Source organism: Procambarus clarkii, chromosome 28 (assembly GCF_040958095.1).
Source record: "Procambarus clarkii isolate CNS0578487 chromosome 28, FALCON_Pclarkii_2.0, whole genome shotgun sequence".
NCBI classification, from domain to species: domain Eukaryota; kingdom Metazoa; phylum Arthropoda; class Malacostraca; order Decapoda; family Cambaridae; genus Procambarus; species Procambarus clarkii.
This window is the reverse complement of record NC_091177.1, coordinates 40410881-40433820: the sequence shown is the minus strand read 5'-3', so window position 1 is coordinate 40433820 and position 22940 is coordinate 40410881. Positions and strand designations below refer to the sequence as shown.

Below are 22940 nucleotides of genomic sequence, written 5' to 3'. Positions count from 1 at the left end.
AGGAACAACTCCAGCAGCCCTACAGGCTCCAGGAACAACTCCAGCAGCCCTACAGGCTCCAGGGACAACTCCAGCAGCCCTATAGGCTCCAGGGACAACTCCAGCAGCCCTACAGGCTCCAGGGGCAACTCCAGCAGCCCTATAGGCTCCAGGAACAACTCCAGCAGCCCTACAGGCTCCAGGGACAACTCCAGCAGCCCTACAGGCTCCAGGGACAACTCCAGCAGTCCTACAGGCTCCAGGGACAACTCCAGCAGTCCTACAGGCTCCAGGGACAACTCCAACAGCCCTACAGGCTCCAGGAACAACTCCAGCAGCCCTACAGGCTCCAGGAACAACTCCAGCAGTCCTACAGGCTCCAGGAACAACTCCAGCAGTCCTACAGGCTCCAGGGACAACTCCAACAGCCCTATAGGCTCCAGGAACAACTCCAGCAGCCCTACAGGCTCCAGGAACAACTCCAGCAGCCCTACAGGCTCCAGGAACAACTCCAGCAGTCCTACAGGCTCCAGGAACAACTCCAGCAGTCCTACAGGCTCCAGGAACAACTCCAGCAGCCCTACAGGCTCCAGGGACAACTCCAACAGCCCTATAGGCTCCAGGAACAACTCCAGCAGCCCTACAGGCAACAGGAACAACTCCAGCAGCAGCCCTACAGGCTCCAGGAACAACTCCAGCAGTCCTACAGGCTCCAGGAACAACTCCAGCAGCCCTACTGGCTCCAGGGACAACTCCAACAGCCCTACAGGCAACAGGAACAACTCCAGCAGCCCTACAGGCTCCAGGAACAACTCCAGCAGTCCTACAGGCTCCAGGAACAACTCCAGCAGCCCTACAGGCTCCAGGGACAACTCCAGCAGCCCTATAGGCTCCAGGAACAACTCATGCAGCCCTACAGGCTCCAGGAACAACTCCAGCAGCCCTACAGGCTCCAGGAACAACTCCAGCAGTCCTACAGGCTCCAGGAACAACTCCAGCAGCCCTACAGGCTCCAGGGACAACTCCAGCAGCCCTATAGGCTCCAGGAACAACTCCGGCAGCCCTACAGGCTCCAGGGACAACTCCAGCAGCCCTATAGGCTCCAGGAACAACTCATGCAGCCCTACAGGCTCCAGGGACAACTCCAGCAGCCCTATAGGCTCCAGGGACAACTCCAGCAGCCCTACAGGCTCCAGGGACAACTCCAGCAGCCCTACAGGCAACAGGAACAACTCCAGCAGCCCTACAGGCTCCAGGAACAACTCCAGCAGCCCTATAGGCTCCAGGAACAACTCCAGCAGCCCTACAGGCTCCAGGAACAACTCCAGCAGCCCTACAGGCTCCAGGGACAACTCCAGCAGCCCTATAGGCTCCAGGGACAACTCCAGCAGCCCTACAGGCTCCAGGGGCAACTCCAGCAGCCCTATAGGCTCCAGGAACAACTCCAGCAGCCCTACAGGCTCCAGGGACAACTCCAGCAGCCCTACAGGCTCCAGGGACAACTCCAGCAGTCCTACAGGCTCCAGGGACAACTCCAGCAGTCCTACAGGCTCCAGGGACAACTCCAGCAGTCCTACAGGCTCCAGGGACAACTCCAGCAGCCCTACAGGCTCCAGAGACAACTCCAGCAGCCCTACAGGCTCCAGGGACAACTCCAGCAGTCCTACAGGCTCCAGGGACAACTCCAGCAGTCCTACAGGCTCCAGGGACAACTCCAGCAGTCCTACAGGCTCCAGGGACAACTCCAACAGCCCTACAGGCTCCAGGGGCAACTCCAGCAGCCCTATAGGCTCCAGGAACAACTCCAGCAGCCCTACACGCTCCAGGGACAACTCCAGCAGCCCTATAGGCTCCAGGGACAACTCCAGCAGTCCTACAGGCTTCAGGGACAACTCCAGCAGTCCTACAGGCTCCAGGGACAACTCCAGCAGTCCTACAGGCTCCAGGGACAACTCCAGCAGCCCTACAGGCTCCAGAGACAACTCCAGCAGTCCTACAGGCTCCAGGGACAACTCCAGCAGTCCTACAGGCTCCAGGGACAACTCCAACAGCCCTACAGGCTCCAGGAACAACTCCAGCAGCCCTACAGGCTCCAGGAACAACTCCAGCAGTCCAACAGGCTCCAGGGGCAACTCTAGCAGCCCTACAGGCTCCAGGGACAACTCCAGCAGCCCTACAGGCTCCAGAGACAACTCCAGCAGCCCTACAGGCTCCAGGGACAACTCCAGCAGCCCTACAGGCTCCAGGGACACCTCCAGCAGTCCTACAGGCTCCAGGGGCAACTCTAGCAGCCCTACAGGCTCCAGGGACAACTCCAGCAGCCCTACAGGCTCCAGAGACAACTCCAGCAGCCCTACAGGCTCCAGGGACAACTCCAGCAGCCCTACAGGCTCCAGGGACACCTCCAGCAGTCCTACAGGCTCCAGGGACAACTCCAGCAGTCCTACAGGCTCCAGAGACAACTCCAGCAGCCCTACAGGCTCCAGGGACAACTCCAGCAGTCCTACAGGCTCCAGGAACAACTCCAGCAGCCCTACAGGCTCCAGGGACAACTCCAGCAGCCCTACAGGCTCCAGGGACACCTCCAGCAGCCCTACAGGCTCCAGGGACACCTCCAGCAGCTTTACAGGCTCCAGGGACAACTCCATTGTTAATGGATTACTTAAATAACTTTCAACAAGGATCAATGAGCTCTATATACTGAGGGCTACAGGGATCAATGCCACTGGAGCCGGTCTCTGACCAGACTGAAAAAAGCATATTGTTTTAATTTGTCTATGTGTTCGAAACCTCGACCTCTGGTAAATAGTAGCTAGGGCTCCTCACCCCGTAGACAACATCAGCACTATAGTAGCCAGGGCTCCTCACCCCGTAGACAACATCAACACAATAGTAGCCAGGGCTCTTCACCCGTTGACAACATCAACACAATAGTAGCCAGGGCTCTTCACCCGTAGACAACATCAACACAATAATAGCTAGGCTCCTCACTCCGTAGACAACATCAACACAATAGTAGCTAGGGCTCCTCACCCCGTAGACAACATCAACACTATAGTAGCCAGGGCTCCTCACCCCGTAGACAACATCAACACAATAGTAGCCAGGGCTCTTCACCCGTTGACAACATCAACACAATAGTAGCCAGGGCTCTTCACCCGTAGACAACATCAACACAATAATAGCTAGGCTCCTCACCCCGTAGACAACATCAACACAATAGTAGCTAGGGCTCCTTACCCCGTAGACAACATCAACACAATAGTAGCTAGGGCTCCTCACCCCGTAGACAACATCAACACAATAGTAGCTAGGGCTCCTCACCCCGTAGACAACATCAACACAATAGTAGCTAGAGCCTCTCATCCCGTAGACAACATCAACACAATAGTAGCTAGGGCTCCTCACCCTGTAGACAACATCAACACAATAGTGGCCAGGGCTCCTCACCCCGTAGACAACATCAACACAATAGTAGCTAGAGCCTCTCATCCCGTAGACAACATCAACACAATAATAGCCAGGGCTCCTCACCCCGTAGACAACATCAACACTATAGTAACTAGGGCTCCTCACCCCGTAGACAACATCAACACAATAGTAGCTAGGGCTCCTCACCCCGTAGACAACATCAACACAACAGTAGCTAGGGCTCCTCACCCCGTAGACAACATCAACACAATAGTAGCTAGGGCTCCTCACCCGTAGACAACATCAACACAATAATAGCTAGGCTCCTCACCCCGTAAACAACATCAACACAGTAGTAGCTAGGCTCCTCACCCCGTAGACAACATCAACACAATAGTAGCTAGAGCCTCTCATCCCGTAGACAACATCAACACAATAGTAGCCAGGGCTCCTCACCCCGTAGACAACATCAACACAATAGTAGCTAGGGCTCCTCACCCCGTAGACAGCATCAACACAATAGTAGCTAGGCTCCTCACCCCGTAGACAACATCAACACAATAGTAGCTAGAGCCTCTCATCCCGTAGACAACATCAACACAATAGTAGCTAGGGCTCCTCACCCCGTAGACAACATCAACACTATAGTAGCCAGGGCTCCTCACCCCGTAGACAACATCAACATCACACTTACGCAATGTGCGTATCGAAAATAACATTTCTGAAGAATTTTTTACATTCCAGGTTTGTCGCAAGTACACGGGAGGAAGATCCAGAGCTTCCAGGTGCTGGAGTCAAAGATTCTTCACGAGGAAGGAGACAGGTGAGCTTAACATTGGACAGGTGACCTTCATTTAGGACAGGTGAGCTTAACGTTGGACAGGCGACCTTCATTTAGGACAGGTGAACTTAACATTGGACAGGCGACCTTCATTTAGGACAGGTGAACTTAACATTGGACAGGCGACCTTCATTTAGGACTGGTGAGCTTAACGTTGGACAGGCGACCTTCATTTAGGACAGGTGAGCTTAACGTTGGACAGGCGACCTTCATTTAGGACAGGTGAGCTTAACGTTGGACAGGTGACCTTCATTTAGGACTGGGGACCTTTATGGACACTGAAAGTGATGTTCATATAAGTTTCTTAAAAGGGAACGGAGTTAATTCGAGAATGTAAAGTGTAGTCTTCAGGTAAACGCCGAGAGCTTAAACCACGGACACAATGAAAATAAACTAACGTGATACATCTATGAGAAGATCATTTGAGAAGGACGGTGCATCGAACCAGCGTCCTGGTAACCCCAGATGCGTCCCCTTAACCCATGGACCATTAGAGGGCCTGACGGCTCAGTGGATAGCGCTCGGTGTTCGTAGTCCTAAGGGTTTTGGGTTTGATCCCCGGAGGCAAAAAGAAATGGGCAGTTTCTTTCACCATGATGCATCTGTTCACCTAGCAGTAAATAGGTACCTGGGAGTTAGACAGCTGCTACGGGCTGCTTCCTGGAGATGTGTGTATTCACCTAGTTGTGTTCACCTAGTTTTCCTTGCGGAAGTTGAGCTTTGCTCTTTCGGGCCGTCTCTCAACTGTCAATTAATTGTTACTAACTACTAACTAATTTTTTCCACACACACGCCCAGGAGGAAGCTCCGTAACAGCTGTCTAACTCCCAGGTACTTATTTGCTGGTAGGTAACAGGGGGCATTCAGGGTGAAAGAAAAAGTGCCGTCGGGATGATGGGGCAAATAGCTTCGGCTACCATCATCATTTGTACGATCATGATGGTCGAGTGGTTATGGTCTCCTGAACACCAGTTGCATAGTGCTCCTGGCAGTATGGGTTCGAGTCACTTCTGGGGTGTGGAGTTTTCATATATATATATATATATATATATATATATATATATATATATATATATATATACATAAATATATATATATATATATATATATATATATATTAGTATATTTTGGTAGCAGTCTTTCCTGTAGACATATATTATTAAATATGACCGAAAAAGTAAGATTAATAATTCTAACCCGAATTTTCTCAATCTTTCGTACATTACGCTTCACTGTTGGAGGTAAATAAAAAATCACTTCTCCAAAATTCATTTTTATTTCTAGTCTGACGCGACACGGGCGCGTTTCGTAAAACTTATTACATTTTCAAAGACTTCACAAATACACAACTGATTAGAACTTGCGTTTCCCTGATTTTATATCTACATTTGAGTGAGGTGGGAAGGGTGATGTGGCATTACATTTGAGTGAGGTGGGAAGGGTGATGTGGCATTAACACAAGACAGAACACTAGGGGATATTAATAGGGTATTAAAAGTATCAACACAAGACAGAACAGAAACAATGGGTATTGAATAGAAGTGTTTGTAGAAAGCCTATTGGTCCATATTTCTTGATGCTTCTATATTGGAGCGGAGTCTTGAGGTGGGTAGAATATAACTAACAACTAACACAACACCTATACCCCCTATTAGACTATTTTACAGGAACTTCTTTTCCACAGCTCATAAAACAGAGGAAAGGGTCCTGAAAGATATTGTTAATAGAAACGTTATCCCTACAGACAAAAATCAGAGGATACAACTGACGATTTACTATAAAACCAGAAAAACGGCCAGCCTACTCATGAGAAACTCTCCAGACACAAAACAGAACGCTTTAAAAGAGACTAACGTCGTCTATGCCTTCAAATGCCCACTTGGGGACTGTAAGCTCCAAAAAACCGAGTATATAGGCAAGACAACAACATCTCTTTCTAGGCGTTTAACGATGCATAAGCAACAGGGCTCCATTAAGGAACATATAATCTCTTCCCATAACCAAACCATCGCCAGAGAAATCCTAGTAAACAACACAGAAATCATCGATAGATACAGCGATAGCAGGCGGCTTGACGTTTGCGAGGCACTACACATCAAGAAGTCAACACCAGCAATCAACAGCCAATTATTGCACAACTATATTCTACCCACCTGGATATTGTTCACTGGTACACCTGGATATTGTTCACTTGTTCACCTGGATATTGTTCACTGGTACACCTGGATATTGTTCACTTGTTCACCTGGATATTGTTCACTTGTTCACCTGGATATTGTTCACTGGTATACCTGGATATTGTTCACTTGTTCACCTGGATATTGTTCACTGGTACACCTGGATATTGTTCACTTGTTCACCTGGATATTATTCACTGGTACACCTGGATATTGTTCACTTGTTCACCTGGATATTGTTCACTGGTACACCTGGATATTGTTCACTTGTTCACCTGGATATTGTTCACTTGTTCACCTGGATATTGTTCACTTGTTCACCTGGATATTGTTCACTTGTTCACCTGGATATTGTTCACTTGTTCACCTGGATATTGTTCACTTGTTCACCTGGATATTGTTCACTGGTACACCTGGATATTGTTCACTTGTTCACCTGGATATTGTTCACTTGTTCACCTGGATATTGTTCACTGGTACACCTGGATATTGTTCACTTGTTCACCTGGATATTGTTCACTGGTACACCTGGATATTGTTCACTTGTTCACATGGATATTGTTCACTGGTACACCTGGATATTGTTCACTTGTTCACCTGGATATTGTTCACTGGTACACCTGGATATTGTTCACTTGTTCACCTGGATATTGTTCACTTGTTCACCTGGATATTGTTCACTTGTTCACCTGGATATTGTTCACTTGTTCACCTGGATATTGTTCACTTGTTCACCTGGATATTGTTCACTTGTTCACCTGGATATTGTTCACTGGTACACCTGGATATTGTTCACTTGTTCACCTGGATATTGTTCACTTGTTCACCTGGATATTGTTCACTCGTACACCTGGATATTGTTCACTTGTTCACCTGGATATTGTTCACTGGTACACCTGAATATTGTTCACTAGTACACCTGGATATTGTTCACTGGTACACCTGGATATTGTTCACTTGTTCACCTGGATATTGTTCACTGGTACACCTGGATATTGTTCACTTGTTCACCTGGATATTGTTCACTGGTACACCTGGATATTGTTCACTTGTTCACCTGGATATTGTTCACTGGTACACTTGGATATTGTTCACTTGTTCACCTGGATATTGTTCACTGGTACACCTGGATATTGTTCACTTGTTCACCTGGATATTGTTCACTGGTACACCTGGATATTGTTCACTTGTTCACCTGGATATTGTTCACTGGTACACCTGGATATTGTTCACTGGTACACCTGGATATTGTTCACTTGTTCACCTGGATATTGTTCACTGGTACACCTGGATATTGTTCACTTGTTCACCTGGATATTGTTCACTGGTACACCTGGATATTGTTCACTTGTTCACCTGGATATTGTTCACTGGTACACCTGGATATTGTTCACTTGTTCACCTGGATATTGTTCACTGGTACACCTGGATATTGTTCACTTGTTCACCTGGATATTGTTCACTGGTACACCTGGATATTGTTCACTTGTTCACCTGGATATTGTTCACTGGTACACTTGGATATTGTTCACTTGTTCACCTGGATATTGTTCACTGGTACACCTGGATATTGTTCACTGGTACACCTGGATATTGTTCACTGGTACACCTGGATATTGTTCACTGGTACACCTGGATATTGTTCACTTGTTCACCTGGATATTGTTCACAGGTACACCTGGATATTGTTCACTGGTATACCTGGATATTGTTCACTTGTTCACCTGGATATTGTTCACAGGTACACCTGGATATTGTTCACTGGTATACCTGGATATTGTTCACTTGTTCACCTGGATATTGTTCACTTGTTCATCTGGATATTGGTTTTCAAATAATTTGTTATCTGCTCGAGGTTTGTCTTTGAAGGAAACCAAAGATATAATCAATGTTGTTGTCGTGTCTCTCTTCGTCCTTGTGAAGGACATTGTGATGTTAATGTATATTGTTCCCTTGTACCAGACAGTGTCATTGTCACGCTTCCTTCACTCTGCTCTCTACTTCCTTCACTCTGTTCTCTGCTTCTTTCACTCTGTTGTCTACTTTATTCACTCTGTTCTCTGCTTCCTTCACTCTGCTGTCTACTTCCTTCACTCTGTTCTCTGCTTCCTTCACTCTGTTGTCTACTTCATTCACTCTGTTCTCTGCTTCCTTCACTCTGTTGTCTACTTCATTCACTCTCTTCTCTACTTCCTTCACTCTGTTGTCCGCAATCCTTCACTCTGCTCTCAACTCCCTTTACTCTGCTCACTGCTTCATTCACTCTGCTCTCTTCTTCCTTCACTTTTCTCTATCCTTCACTCTGCTCTCTGTTACCATTACTCTGCTCTCTGCTTCCTTAACTCTGTTATCTGCTTCCTTCATTCTGCTCTCTGCTTCCTTCCCTCTGCTCTCTGCCTCCTTCACTCCCCTCTTTTGTTTTGCTTCCTGTGAATGTTCTCTGCTCCACAGTCATGCCTCTTAATCTATGCTACTTTTGCTATGCTTATAGTTCCCTTCCCACTGCAGGTGGTCACAGATGGTGGAGGTGAGTGATCTTACTGTGTGTGTGTTGCATGTGGTCACAGATGGTGGAGGTGGGTGATCTTACTGTGTGTGTGTGTTGCAGGTGGTCACAGATGGTGGAGGTGAGTGATCTTACTGTGTGTGTGTTGCATGTGGTCACAGATGGTGGAGGTGGGTGATCTTACTGTGTGTGTATGTTGCAGGTGGTCACAGATGGTGGAGGTGGGTGATCTTACTGTGTGTGTATGTTGCAGGTGGTCACAAATGGTGGAGGTGGGTGATCTTACTGTGTGTGTGTGTTGCAGGTGGTCACAGATGGTGGAGGTGGGTGATCTTACTGTGTGTGTGTGTTGCAGGTGGTCACAGATGGTGGAGGTGGGTGATCTTACTGTGTGTGTGTGTGTTGCAGGTGGTCACAGATGGTGGAGGTGGGTGATCTTACTGTGTGTGTGTGTTGCAGGTGGTCACAGATGGTGGAGGTGGGTGATCTTACTGTGTGTGTGTGTTGCAGGTGGTCACAGATGGTGGAGGTGCAGGTGGGGGATGCTACAGGCCTGAAGTTCCAGCCCGGGGACCACGTCGGGCTGTTGCCAGTAAACAAACCAGTCATGGTGACCGCCCTTATTTCCAGACTGCTCCGCTCTACCGAAGTTAACAAGCCAGTCCAGATCTTCCTCAAACAACGCCAAGGAGCCACAGGTAGGGGTGTCCACACGGGGCTTGTAGGTTGGTACGTCTCCCATGGGCCCCATATGTTGGGGCGTTTATACGGGGCCCCATATGTAGGGTAGTTTATATGGGCCCCATAGATAGGGACTGCTTTATGAGAACCACAGGTAGGGATGTCTCCATAGACTCCATATGTAGGGACTGCCTCATGGGACCCACAGATAGGTACGCAATCATAGGACCCACATGTAGGCACTTCTCAATGGGACCCACATGTAGGCACTTCTCAATGGGACCCACATGTAGGCACGTCTCAATGGGACCCACATGTAGGCACTTCTCAATGGGACCCACATGTAGGGACGTCTTAATGGGACCCACATGAATGGACGTCTTAATGGGACCCCACATGTAGGGACGTCTCAATGGGACCCAGATGTAGGGACGTCTCAATGTGACCCACATGAATGGACGTCTAAATGGGACCCACATAAAGGGACGTCTCAGTGGGACCGACATGTAGGGATGTCTCAATGGGGCCCACCTGAATGGACGTCTTAATGGGACCCCACATATAGGGACGTCTCAATGGGACCCACATGTAGGGACGTTTTAATGGGGCCCACATGTAGGCAAGTTTCAATGGGGCCCACATTTAGGCACGTCTCAATGGGGCCCACATGTAGGGACGCCTCAATGGGGTCCACATGTAGGGACGTCTCAATGGGGCCCACATGTAGGCACGTCTCAATGGGGCCCACATGTAGGCAGGTCTCAATGGGGTTTACATGTAGGGACGTCTCAATGGGACCCACATGTAGGGACGCCTCAATGGGGTCCACATGTAGGCACGTCTCAATGGGACCCACATGTAGGCACGTCTCAATGGGACCCACATGTAAGGACGTCTCAATGGGACCCACATGTAGGGACGCCTCAATGGGGTCCACATGTAGGCACGTCTCAATGGGACCCACATGTAGGGACGTCTCAATGGGACCCACATGTAGGGACGTCTCAATGGGGTCCACATGTAGGCACGTCTCAATGGGACCCACATGTAGGGACGTCTCAATGGGGTCCACATGTGGGCAAGTCTCAATGGGACCCACATGTAGGGACGTCTCAATGGGGTCCACATGTAGGCAAGTCTCAATGGGGCCCACATGTAGGCACATCTCAATGGGGTCCACATGTGGGGATGTCTCAATGGGACCCACATGTAGGGACGTCTTAATAGAGCCAACATGTGTGTTACACTGCGTTATATTATGTGTTACATAATGTTAAATAATGTGATATGTTACATTACACTGTGCATGTACACAGTGGGTTCATGGTCACTAAAAGCATTCACCCGCTGTGTACTGACATATCCCTTCTGACAAGCATCACAGTGTGTTGACATACTACTGAGGGGAGGTAATCACTGTAAGTGTTTAAATACAACTGATGGCAGGCAATCTCTGTGTGTCATAATGTTCCTCTGAGGGGCAAGCAATAACAGAATTTGCTGACATCTCACTTAGGGTAAGCAATCACTGTAGGTGTTGACATCCCACCGAGGGTAAGCAATCACTGTAGGTGTTGACATCCAATCGAGGGTAAGCAATCACTGTAAGTTTTGACATGCCACCGAGGGTAAGCAATCACTGTAGGTGTTCATCCAACTGAGGGCAAGCAATTACTGTAGGTGTTGACATCCCACCGAGGGTAAGCAATCACTGTAAGTGTTGACATTCCACTGAGGGCAAGCAACCAGTATATGACTACATCCTAAGAGGAAACAAATAATATGTTTATGTCCCTTTGAGGGCAAGGAACTAATATATATGTTAACGTCCTCATGGGGCAAGCATTCACTATGTGGTGACATCCCACTTAGGACAAGCAAGCATTAGATGAGTACATCGTCATGGGGTAAGCAATCACTGTGTTTACATCCCATCTTATCGTTCAGACTACTGTGTTAACATGGCTAAATATCAGAGAACTAAACAGCAACGCTGACAACATGGGGTCACGAGACTGACTGTCAGTTATACCGTCTCGTGACAGGAGTGAGTTGGGAGCCTCACCCACACCTGCCCGTCGCCAGCGTCCGGGACCTGTTGTCTCGCTACCTGGACATTACCACGCCCCCCACGCCCGCCTTCCTCCTCCTCCTGGCCGCCCACGCCACCAACAACCGCCACGCCACCCGTCTCATCCAACTGGCCACGGTATGTCACCTTTGTTACCTTTGTCTTGCATGTGGTATGGTCATATCCTCGTGTCTTATCCAGGCACTTGGCCTGGTCGGTAGAGTGACCGCCTCAATACTTGCAAAGTCAGGGTTCGATCCCTGACGGCCCAAGTGGTTGGGTTCCATTCCTACCCTCCGACCTATCAAATATAATTGCCACATGCCTTCCAAGTACCTGACATAACCTCGCCTCTGTGTCGCATGTTTCACGGTGTGTTGGTTTCCTTGTTTGTCTCACAGAGCACCCCTTCACCAGCCTCACTCACAGAGCACCCCTTCACCTGCCTCACTCACAGAGCACCCCTTCACCAGCCTCACTCACAGAGCACCCCTACACCAGCCTCACTCACAGAGCACCGCTTCACCAGCCTCACTCACAGAGCACCCCTTCACCAGCCTCACTCACAGAGCACCCCTTCACCAGCCTCACTCACAGAGCACCCCTTCACCAGCCTCACTCACAGAGCACCCCTTCACCAGCCTCACTCACAGAGCACCCCTTCACCAGCCTCACTCACAGAGCACCCCTTACACCAGCCTCACTCACAGAGCACCCCTTCACCACCCTCACTCACAGAGCACCCCTTCACCAGCCTCACTCACAGAGCACCCCTTCACCACCCTCACTCACAGAGCACCCCTTCCCCTGCCTCACTCACAGAGCACCCCTACACCTGCCTCACTCACAGAGCACCCCTTCACCACCCTCACTCACAGAGCACCCCTTCACCAGCCTCACTCACAGAGCACCCCTTCACCACCCTCACTCACAGAGCACCCCTTCCCCTGCCTCACTCACAGAGCACCCCTACACCTGCCTCACTCACAGTGCACCCCTTCACCACCCTCACTCACAGAGCACTCCTTCACCTGCCTCACTCACAGAGCACCCCTTCACCACCCTCACTCACAGAGCACCCCTTCCCCTGCCTCACTCACAGAGCACCCCTTCCCCTGCCTCACTCACAGAGCACCCCTTCCCCTGCCTCACTCACAGAGCACCCCTACACCAGCCTCACTCACAGAGCACCCTTTCACCACCCTCACTCACAGAGCACCCCTACACCAGCCTCACTCACAGAGCACCCCTTCCCCTGCCACACTCACAGAGCCCCCTTCACCAGCCTCACTCACAGAGCACCCCTTCACCAGCCTCACTCACAGAGCACCCCTTCACCAGCCACACTCACAGAGCACCCCTTCACCAGCCTCACTCACAGAGCACCCCTTCACCACCCTCACTCACAGAGCACCCCTTCACCAGCCTCACTCACAGAGCACCCCTTCACCAGCCACACTCACAGAGCACCCCTTCACCAGCCTCACTTACAGAGCACCCCTTCCCCAGCCTCACTCACAGAGCACCCCTTCACCAGCCTCACTTACAGAGCACCCCTTCACCAGCCTCACTCACAGAGCACCCCTTCACAACCCTCACTCACAGAGCACCCCTACACCTGCCACACTCACAGAGCACCCCTACACCACCCTCACTCACAGAGCCCCCCTTCACCAGCCTCACTCACAGAGCACCCCTTCACCAGCCTCACTCACAGAGCACCCCTTCACCAGCCTCACTCACAGAGCACCCCTACACCAGCCTCACTCACAGAGCCCCCCTTCACCAGCCTCACTCACAGAGCCCCCCTTCACCAGCCTCACTCACAGAGCACCCCTTCACCAGCCTCACTCACAGAGCACCCCTTCACCAGCCTCACTCACAGAGCACCCCTTCACCACCCTCACTCACAGAGCACCCCTTCACCTGCCTCACTCACAGAGCACCCCTTCACCAGCCTCACTCACAGAGCCCCCCTTCCCCTAGCCTCACTCACAGAGCACCCCTTCACCTGCCTCACTCACAGAGCACCCCTACACCAGCCTCACTCACAGAGCACCACCTTCACCAGCCACACTCACAGAGCACCCTTCACCAGCCACTCTCACAGAGCACCCTTCACCAGCCTCACTCACAGAGCACCCCTTCACCACCCTCACTCACAGAACACCCCTTCACCAGCCTCACTCACAGAGCACCCCTACACCAGCCTCACTCACAGAGCACCCCTTCACCACCCTCACTCACAGAACACCCCTTCACCACCCTCACTCACAGAGCACCCCTACACCAGCCTCACTCACAGAGCACCCCTTCACCACCCTCACTCACAGAGCACCCCTTCCCCTGCCTCACTCACAGAGCACCCCTTCACCTGCCTCACTCACAGAGCACCCCTTCACCAGCCTCACTCACAGAGCACCCCTTCACCACCCTCACTCACAGAGCACCCCTTCCCCTGCCTCACTCACAGAGCACCCCTTCACCTGCCTCACTCACAGAGCACCCCTACATCAGCCTCACTCACAGAGCACCCCTTTACCACCCTCACTCACAGAGCACCCCTTCCCCTGCCTCACTCACAGAGCACCCCTTCACCTGCCTCACTCACAGAGCACCCCTTCACCAGCCTCACTCACAGAGCACCCCTACACCAGCCTCATTCACAGAGCCCCCCTTCACCAGCCTCACTCACAGAGCCCCCCAGTAGTAGGGATGGCTCCACACAGGTACCTTTTTTTTCTGGGAGAAAAAAGGTACCTGTGCGCCCCAAGGGTTTCAGGTAAATTTAGAAAATCCCCTGTGCGCCCCAAGGGTTTTCAGGCGAATTTGGGGAGTCACAGATTTAGAATTAGGGAATTCTTATAATGAAAAATAATGTCATACGAGTTTGCTAAAGTTCTTATAAGAAAAATAATTTCCGAGACTTAGAAGTTTGTTAAGGCCTTATGGGAGAAATTCAAATAACATGTGTAGCACTTTAGGGCTTCCAGGAGAACTCTACGGACATATTTTACATGTTTTCAACTTACAAAATCGTCTATGTAAGCCTTAGTTATTCATATAAATTTAGAAAAGCACCTGTGTAAGTCATTGTTTTCAGGGTTTCGTACATCACACCCCCCTCCCTCTCCCCCTTACCTCGCAATCTGTCGCATCACCTTTATTTACTTTGCGCCCAGCCAGTCAGTCGGCTCTTAATCTTATCTTATCTTATCCATAATATCTGGACCGTCCTCTCTCTCTCTCCTTTCATTCAGTTCAACTATTTTCCAACATCGTATGTTTGCTCCTTTTCATTAAGCAAGTCAGTATGTTTGCTCCTTTTCATTAAGCAAGTCAGTTTTACACAAATAAATCATGTTAGTAAGCAAGTTCTAGCTCACGTTCCCCACCTTAGTCCCCTGTCGTATAAAGAATACTATCATTCCAATCCCTCTAAAATTTTAAAATAATCATATTTCAAATGTAGTTCAATACAGTAATTAGTTACCAAGCTCCAGCTCTTGTCCTCCGCCTTAGCTCTCTCTCGTATCTTCGTTAGTATCAGTCCAATTTCCCTGAAATTTCTACCCTCTGTATTTCAGACATAGTTTAGTAAATGCAAACAATTATCAAACTCTAGCTCTTGTCCCCAGCTTAGTTCATTTGTACAAAATCATTAGTAACAGTCCAAATTTCCCTGAAATTTCTACCCTCTGTATTTCAGACATAGTTTAGTAAATGCAAACAATTATCAAACTCTAGCTCTTGTCCCCAGCTTAGTTCATTTGTACAAAATCATTAGTAACAGTCCAAATTCCCTGAAATTTCTACCCTCTGTATTTCAGACACCGTAAATAAGATCAAAACAGTTACCAAGCTCCAGCTCTTGTCCTCCGCCTTAGCTCTCTCTCGTATCTTCGTTAGTAACAGATCAATTCCCCTGAAATTTCTACCCTCTGTATTTCAGACACCGTAAATAAAATCAAAATAGTTATCGAGCTCCAGCTCTCGTCCCCGCCTTAATTCTCTTTCGTATCTTTGTAAATAACCCATCAATTTCCCTAAAATTAAAAGCAGACATACTTCAAAGTTAGTAAATAAGATCAAGTCAGTTACTGAGCTCCAGCTCTCGTCCCCGCCTTAGTTCTCTTTCATATCTTTGTAAATAAACCATCAATTTCCCTGAAATTTTTACCCTCTGTATTTCAGACATAGTTTAGTAAATGCAAACAATTATAAAACTCTAGCTCTTGTCCTCTGTCCAAGCTCACTTTTGTAAAATCATTACTCTCAGTCCAAATCACCCAACTACATTTTCAGACATAGTAAATAAAAACCAGTTCAGTTATCAAGTTTCAACTCTTGTGCCCCAGCTTAGTTCTTTTGTACAAGTTCTTTATTTTCCAACTAAATCACCCTGAGATTTAAGATCACCGTATTTCTAACGTAGTAAAATTAATCGGGGCATTAACCAAGCTCCATTCCCTCTGCCTTAGATCATCAGACATAAATATATTCGATCAAGTCCCTCTCCAGCCTATCTGTTTATCAGAGTAATTACTTTACCCTTCTCATCCCCAACATATCAATCCCCAACGTATCAAAACCTTCAATAATCTTACTGTATTTGCATATTTTCTCTATATTCAGCTGTGTTCTTCACATTTTGTCCATGTTTTCTGTGTTCACTCCATGTTCTTCAAATGTTCACAGTCCCATTCAGTTCATATTTTCACATGTATCTCCATTTTTTTCTGTAATCTTTCTCTTAGTCTCATTACTTTCTCTACAAATTCTAGTCATATTTTCTATGTTTTCATGTTCATCACATGTTCTCTTTACAACTTTTATACTCAATATTCATGCTAACTTCCATATTTTGTGTTCTTTGTCAATATTCATGTTCCTCTACAAGTTCATGTTCCTCACAAGATCACTTCGTTTTTCACCTTCACTTACATGTTTTCTACATTCTTTGTCATATTCTCCATGTTCTTCACAAGTCCATTGTTCATTCTTTGTATTCCCTATTCTCCTTATCATGTTTTCATGTTCTCTGTAAGTTCATATTCCCAGCATGTTCACTGTATTCATCAACTTTTCTTACATGTGTTCTTTGCCATGTTCCCCATATGTTCTCTGGGTTTTCCCCCTTACATGTTATCTAACGTTCCTTAACTAAAAAAATCTTTCGCCAATCAACTAAAACATAGTCACTTTCGTCATTTCTCAACTAAACTTATTATCCAGTCAACTAAAAATAGTCAGAAATAGCCTCGTTCAACACTGTTCTTAACTAAAACAACCTTTCTCTTAGCTAAAAATTGTCAAAGGAAACTTCTTTCAGCACTTTCTTAACAGTCGCTATGTTTCATCAAGAAAAAATTGTCAAAGGAAACTTTCCAAAACTGTTCATAACTAGCTTTTATCCATCGTCAATCAACTAAAAATAATAACTTTAATCATTTCTTAACTAAACTTATTCCCCAGTCATCAGAAAATAACAGTGTTCTTCATGTTTCATTGTCATTTCTTAACTAAACATATTCCCCATTCATCAGAAAAATAACCGTGTTCATCATGTTTCATTGTCATTTCTTAACTAAAATTATCTGCCAATCATCAGAAAAAGTCATGTTCATCATGTTTAAGCTTTTCCTTAACTAAAGTATTCATCAGTCAACTAAAAATAGTTACTTCATCATGTTTCCTTGTAATTTCTTAACTAAAATATCACTTCTCTCATTTAAAATAGTCAGGTGTAGCCTCTTTCCAACACCGTTCTTAACTAAAACAGCCTTTCGCTTAGCTAAAAATTGACAAAGGAATCTTTTCAGCACTGTTCATAACTAACTTTATCCATCGTCAAGTAAGAAAATATAGTCAAAGATATCTATCATCGTCGTTCTTAACTGACATTTATACTTTGTGGAGCACTAAAATAGTCAAATGTAACTTTTTCAGCACTTTCGTAACTAAAATTATATGTCGTCAAGTACGAAAAAAAATAGTCAAAGGTGCTCTCCGTTACACCAAAGTTACTCTTCGAGAAATCAAAGACACTCTTCAATACATCAAGGACTTACTCAAAGACACCAAAGTTACACTCTAAGACATCCTTCGAGACATCAAAGACTTCAATGGGACTCTTCCATTCATCAAAGACATTCTCTAAGCCCTCAAAGTTATTCCAAGACAACAAAAGTTTTTCTCAGAACAATCAAAAGTTATTCCAAGACAACAAAAGTCATTCTCAGAGCTATCAAAATTATTCTCGGAGTCATCAAAAGGTATTCTCTAACTCACTTTGGTCATTAAAGTTAATTTCTATGTTATAAAAGTTTGTCTCAGAGACATCTAAAGTTAATCTTAGAGTTATCAAATGTAATCTCTAACTCTCTTTTGTTCATCAAAGTTGATCTCAGAGTTAACAAAGGTAATCTCTAACTCACTCTCGTTCATCAAAGTTGTTTCAAAGACATCAAAGTTATTCAAAGAGCTAACAAAAGTTATTCTCAGAGTCACCTTCGTTCTTCAGAGAAACTTTCCAAAACATCTTTATTCATCAAAGTTATTCTCAGAGGCATAAAAGTCATTCTCAGAGCTATCAAACTTGTTCTCAAAGTCATCAAACTTATTCACAGAGTCATCAAAGTTAATCTAAGACATCATTTTTCATCAAAGATATTCTCTCTAAACCATCAGTGTTCTTCTCTAAGACATAAAAGTTATTCTCAGAGTCACCTTCGTTCGTCAGAGAAACTTTCAAAACATCTTTGTTCATCAAACTTGTTTTCAAAGTCATCAAAAGTTAATCTAAGACATCTTCTTTCATCAAAGTTATTTTCAGAGACATCTAAAGTTATTCTCAGAGCTATCAAACTTGTTCTCAGAGTCATCAAATGTTATTCTCGAAGTCATCAAAGTTATTTTCAGAGACATCTAAAGTTAATTTCTATGTTATAAAGTTATTCTCAGAGACATCTAAAGTCAATCTTGGTCATCAAAGTTGTTCTCTAAACATCAATGTTGTTCTCCAAGACATCAAAGATGTTCTCAAAATCATAAAAGTTATTCCCAGAGCTATCAAAGTTAATCTCAGAGTTATCCAAAGATATTCTCATGTCCACAAAAGTTATTCCAAGAGACGTCAAAGTTGTTTCAAAGACATCAAAGTTAATCTCAGAGTTATCCAAAGACATTCTCAGAGACATCTAAAGTTATTCTCTAAGACATCAAAGTTGTTCTAAGAGTTATCAAAAGTTATTCTCAGTCATGATATGTTATTCTCTAACTCACTTCCATTCATCAAAGACATTCTCTAAGTCCTGAAAGTTATTCTCTAAGACAACAAAGTCTTTCAGAGCTACCAAAGATGTTCTCTAAATCATAAAAGTTAATCTTAACTCACCTTCGTTCATTAGAGGAACTTTCCAATCCATATTCGTTGACCAGAGTTATTCTCAGAGTCATCAAAGCGATCTCTAATTCATCTTCGTTCTCCAAAGTTGTTCTCTAAGACACCTTCATTCATCAAAGAAACTCTCCTTCTTCCATCATGTTATTCTTTAAGACATCTTCAGTCATAAAATTTTCTCTCCAAAATGTAACTAGTTCAGCTTTTCATACCAAACCTGCATTTCTGTTAAAACATATTTTCTTAGTTGCTTTACCCTAAAACTGTTCTCTGAACTACACTGTTCAAACCTACGTAACCTATCCTCTCCACCCAATGTTACTTAGTTAACGTAACGTTCCTAAACCTAGCTTTACCTATCCTAACCTAACTTACCTTACCTTCCCTATCTTACCTAACTTTACCTATCCTAACATAACTTACCTTACCTTCCCTAACTTAACCTAACTTTACCTATCCTAACTTAACTTGCCTTTCATAACCTAACTTTACCTATCCTAACATAACTTACCTTACCTTCCCTATCTTACCTAACTTTACCTATCCTAACATAACTCACCTTACCTTCCCCAACTTAACCTAACTTTACCTATCCTAACTTAACTTACCTAACTTATTCTGCTTAACATAACTTACCTTACCTTCCCTATCTTACCTAACTTTACCTATCCTATCCTAACCTAACTTGTCTTACCTAACTTAATCTTACATTCCCAAACTGATGTATCCTAACTTATCTAGTCAAACCAGACATGATCTAACTTAAGTATTCCTTCTTGTCTTTGTGTTTCGTCAATCATTGTCTCATATTCATTTACTCATTTCATTAGTTAATTTCTCAAATGGTCACTTATGCATTTCAAGTGCTATTTGTTAGAGATTGGATATTAAAGCATTTCAAAGAATTATAATTTCTCAAATGGACGTTTTTGCATTTCAAGTGCTATTTGTTAGAGATTGAATATTTAAGCATTTCAAAGAATTTTTGTTATATATGGGCATTTACTCATTTCAAGGGATAATTTCTCAAATGGACGTTTTTGCATTTCAAGTGTTATTTGTTTAAGATTGGGTATTTAACCATTTCAAAGGATTTTTGTTATATATGGGAACTTACTCGTTCAAGGGCTAATTTCTCAAATGGTCATTTTTTGCAGATCAAGTGTTATTTGTTTAAGATTGGGTATTTAACCATCTCAAAGGATTTTTGTTATATATGGGAACTTACTCGTTTCAAGAGCTATTTTCTCAAATGGTCATTTTTGCAGATCAAGGGTTATTTGTTAAAGTTCATCAAGTTGCCCATAAGTTGTATTAGTAGGTTCTATCTTATGTTCTTATTTCCCAACCCCTTAACCTAACCTCTTGTAATCTTAGTGTATTTAGTAGGTTCTATCTTATGTTCTTATTCCCCAACCCTTTAACCTAACCTTTCAGATGTAGTTTGTTGAATATATTATCCTTTTCCTAACCTTTCAGATGTAGTTTTGTTTTCTCCTTTTTGTATATTTTTACCCAAACCATCTTTCCTTCTTTACTTTGTTTTCACATATAAGTTCATTCTTTATCATAGTAATAATAAAAATTACAATAGTAAAGAATCAGATCTACTAAGACTTGAAATTGAGAAACAAGAGCTCAAGGGAGTGAGAGCATGAAAGAAGAGCAAGGAGTAAGAGAGGGGGGGGGGGGGGGCGGAAGAAAATGGGACCAAAGAAGAGAGAATGAGAGAGTGGGCATGGGAGCACTAAGACTTGAATTGAGAAAAAGAAAAACTAAGTGAATGAGAATGAGGGTGTGAGAATGGGAGCAATAAGACTTGAATTTGAGAAACAAGAGAGCATTTGAGCAAATGAGGGAGAGAGAGGGGGAGGAAGAGAGAGAATAAGGGAGAGAGATAGAAAAGGAGGGTTAGAAGGAGTAGGAGAATCAAAGTAAAGAAGGAAAGATGGTTTGGGTAAAAATATACAAAAAGGAGAAAACAAAACTACATCTGAAAGGTTAGGAAAAGGATAATATATTCAACAAACTACATCTGAAAGGTTAGGTTAAAGGGTTGGGGAATAAGAACATAAGATAGAACCTACTAAATACACTAAGATTACAAGAGGTTAGGTTAAGGGGTTGGGAAATAAGAACATAAGATAGAACCTACTAATACAACTTATGGGCAACTTGATGAACTTTAACAAATAACCCTTGATCTGCAAAAATGACCATTTGAGAAAATAGCTCTTGAAACGAGTAAGTTCCCATATATAACAAAAATCCTTTGAGATGGTTAAATACCCAATCTTAAACAAATAACACTTGATCTGCAAAAAATGACCATTTGAGAAATTAGCCCTTGAACGAGTAAGTTCCCATATATAACAAAAATCCTTTGAAATGGTTAAATACCCAATCTTAAACAAATAACACTTGAAATGCAAAAACGTCCATTTGAGAAATTATCCCTTGAAATGAGTAAATGCCCATATATAACAAAAATTCTTTGAAATGCTTAAATATTCAATCTCTAACAAATAGCACTTGAAATGCAAAAACGTCCATTTGAGAAATTATAATTCTTTGAAATGCTTTAATATCCAATCTCTAACAAATAGCACTTGAAATGCATAAGTGACCATTTGAGAAATTAACTAATGAAATGAGTAAATGAATATGAGACAATGATTGACGAAACACAAAGACAAGAAGGAATACTTAAGTTAGATCATGTCTGGTTTGACTAGATAAGTTAGGATACATCAGTTTGGGAATGTAAGATTAAGTTAGGTAAGACAAGTTAGGTTAGGATAGGATAGGTAAAGTTAGGTAAGATAGGGAAGGTAAGGTAAGTTATGTTAAGCAGAATAAGTTAGGTAAGTTAAGTTAGGATAGGTAAAGTTAGGTTAAGTTGAGGAAGGTAAGGTGAGTTATGTTAGGATAGGTAAAGTTAGGTAAGATAGGGAAGGTAAGGTAAGTTATGTTTAGGATAGGTAAAGTTAGGTTATGAAAGGCAAGTTAAGTTAGGATAGGTAAAGTTAGGTTAAGTTAGGGAAGGTAAGGTAAGTTATGTTAGGATAGGTAAAGTTAGGTAAGATAGGGAAGGTAAGGTAAGTTAGGTTAGGATAGGTAAAGCTAGGTTTAGGAACGTTACGTTAACTAAGTAACATTGGGGTGGAGAGGATAGGTTACGTAGGTTTGAACAGTGTAGTTCAGAGAACAGTTTTAGGGTAAAGCAACTAAGAAAATATGTTTTAACAGAAATGCAGGTTTGGTATGAAAAGCTGAACTAGTTACATTTTGGAGAGAAAATTTTATGACTGAAGATGTCTTAAAGAATAACATGATGGAAGAAGGAGAGTTTCTTTGATGAATGAAGGTGTCTTAGAGAACAACTTTGGAGAACGAAGATGAATTAGAGATCGCTTTGATGACTCTGAGAATAACTCTGGTCAACGAATATGGATTGGAAAGTTCCTCTAATGAACGAAGGTGAGTTAAGATTAACTTTTATGATTTAGAGAACATCTTTGGTAGCTCTGAAAGACTTTGTTGTCTTAGAGAATAACTTTCAGGACTTAGAGAATGTCTTTGATGAATGGAAGTGAGTTAGAGAATAACATATCATGACTGAGAATAACTTTTGATAACTCTTAGAACAACTTTGATGTCTTAGAGAATAACTTTAGATGTCTCTGAGAATGTCTTTGGATAACTCTGAGATTAACTTTGATGTCTTTGAAACAACTTTGACGTCTCTTGGAATAACTTTTGTGGACATGAGAATATCTTTGGATAACTCTGAGATTAACTTTGATAGCTCTGGGAATAACTTTTATGATTTTGAGAACATCTTTGATGTCTTGGAGAACAACATTGATGTT

At 44.5% G+C, this 22940-nt stretch overlaps 1 protein-coding gene across 1 annotated transcript in view; it reads left to right on the top strand.

The window, feature by feature from the left end:
- The window catches only part of LOC123755062 (nitric oxide synthase, salivary gland-like), a 199410-nt gene that overhangs the window by 135296 nt on the left and 41174 nt on the right, over nucleotides 1–22940 (top strand). The window contains exons 18-20 of the mRNA XM_069332947.1: nucleotides 4135–4213; nucleotides 9425–9612; nucleotides 11641–11804. Coding sequence (XP_069189048.1) covers nucleotides 4135–4213; nucleotides 9425–9612; nucleotides 11641–11804 — 431 coding nt within the window. The remainder of the gene's footprint in view (nucleotides 1–4134; nucleotides 4214–9424; nucleotides 9613–11640; nucleotides 11805–22940) is intronic.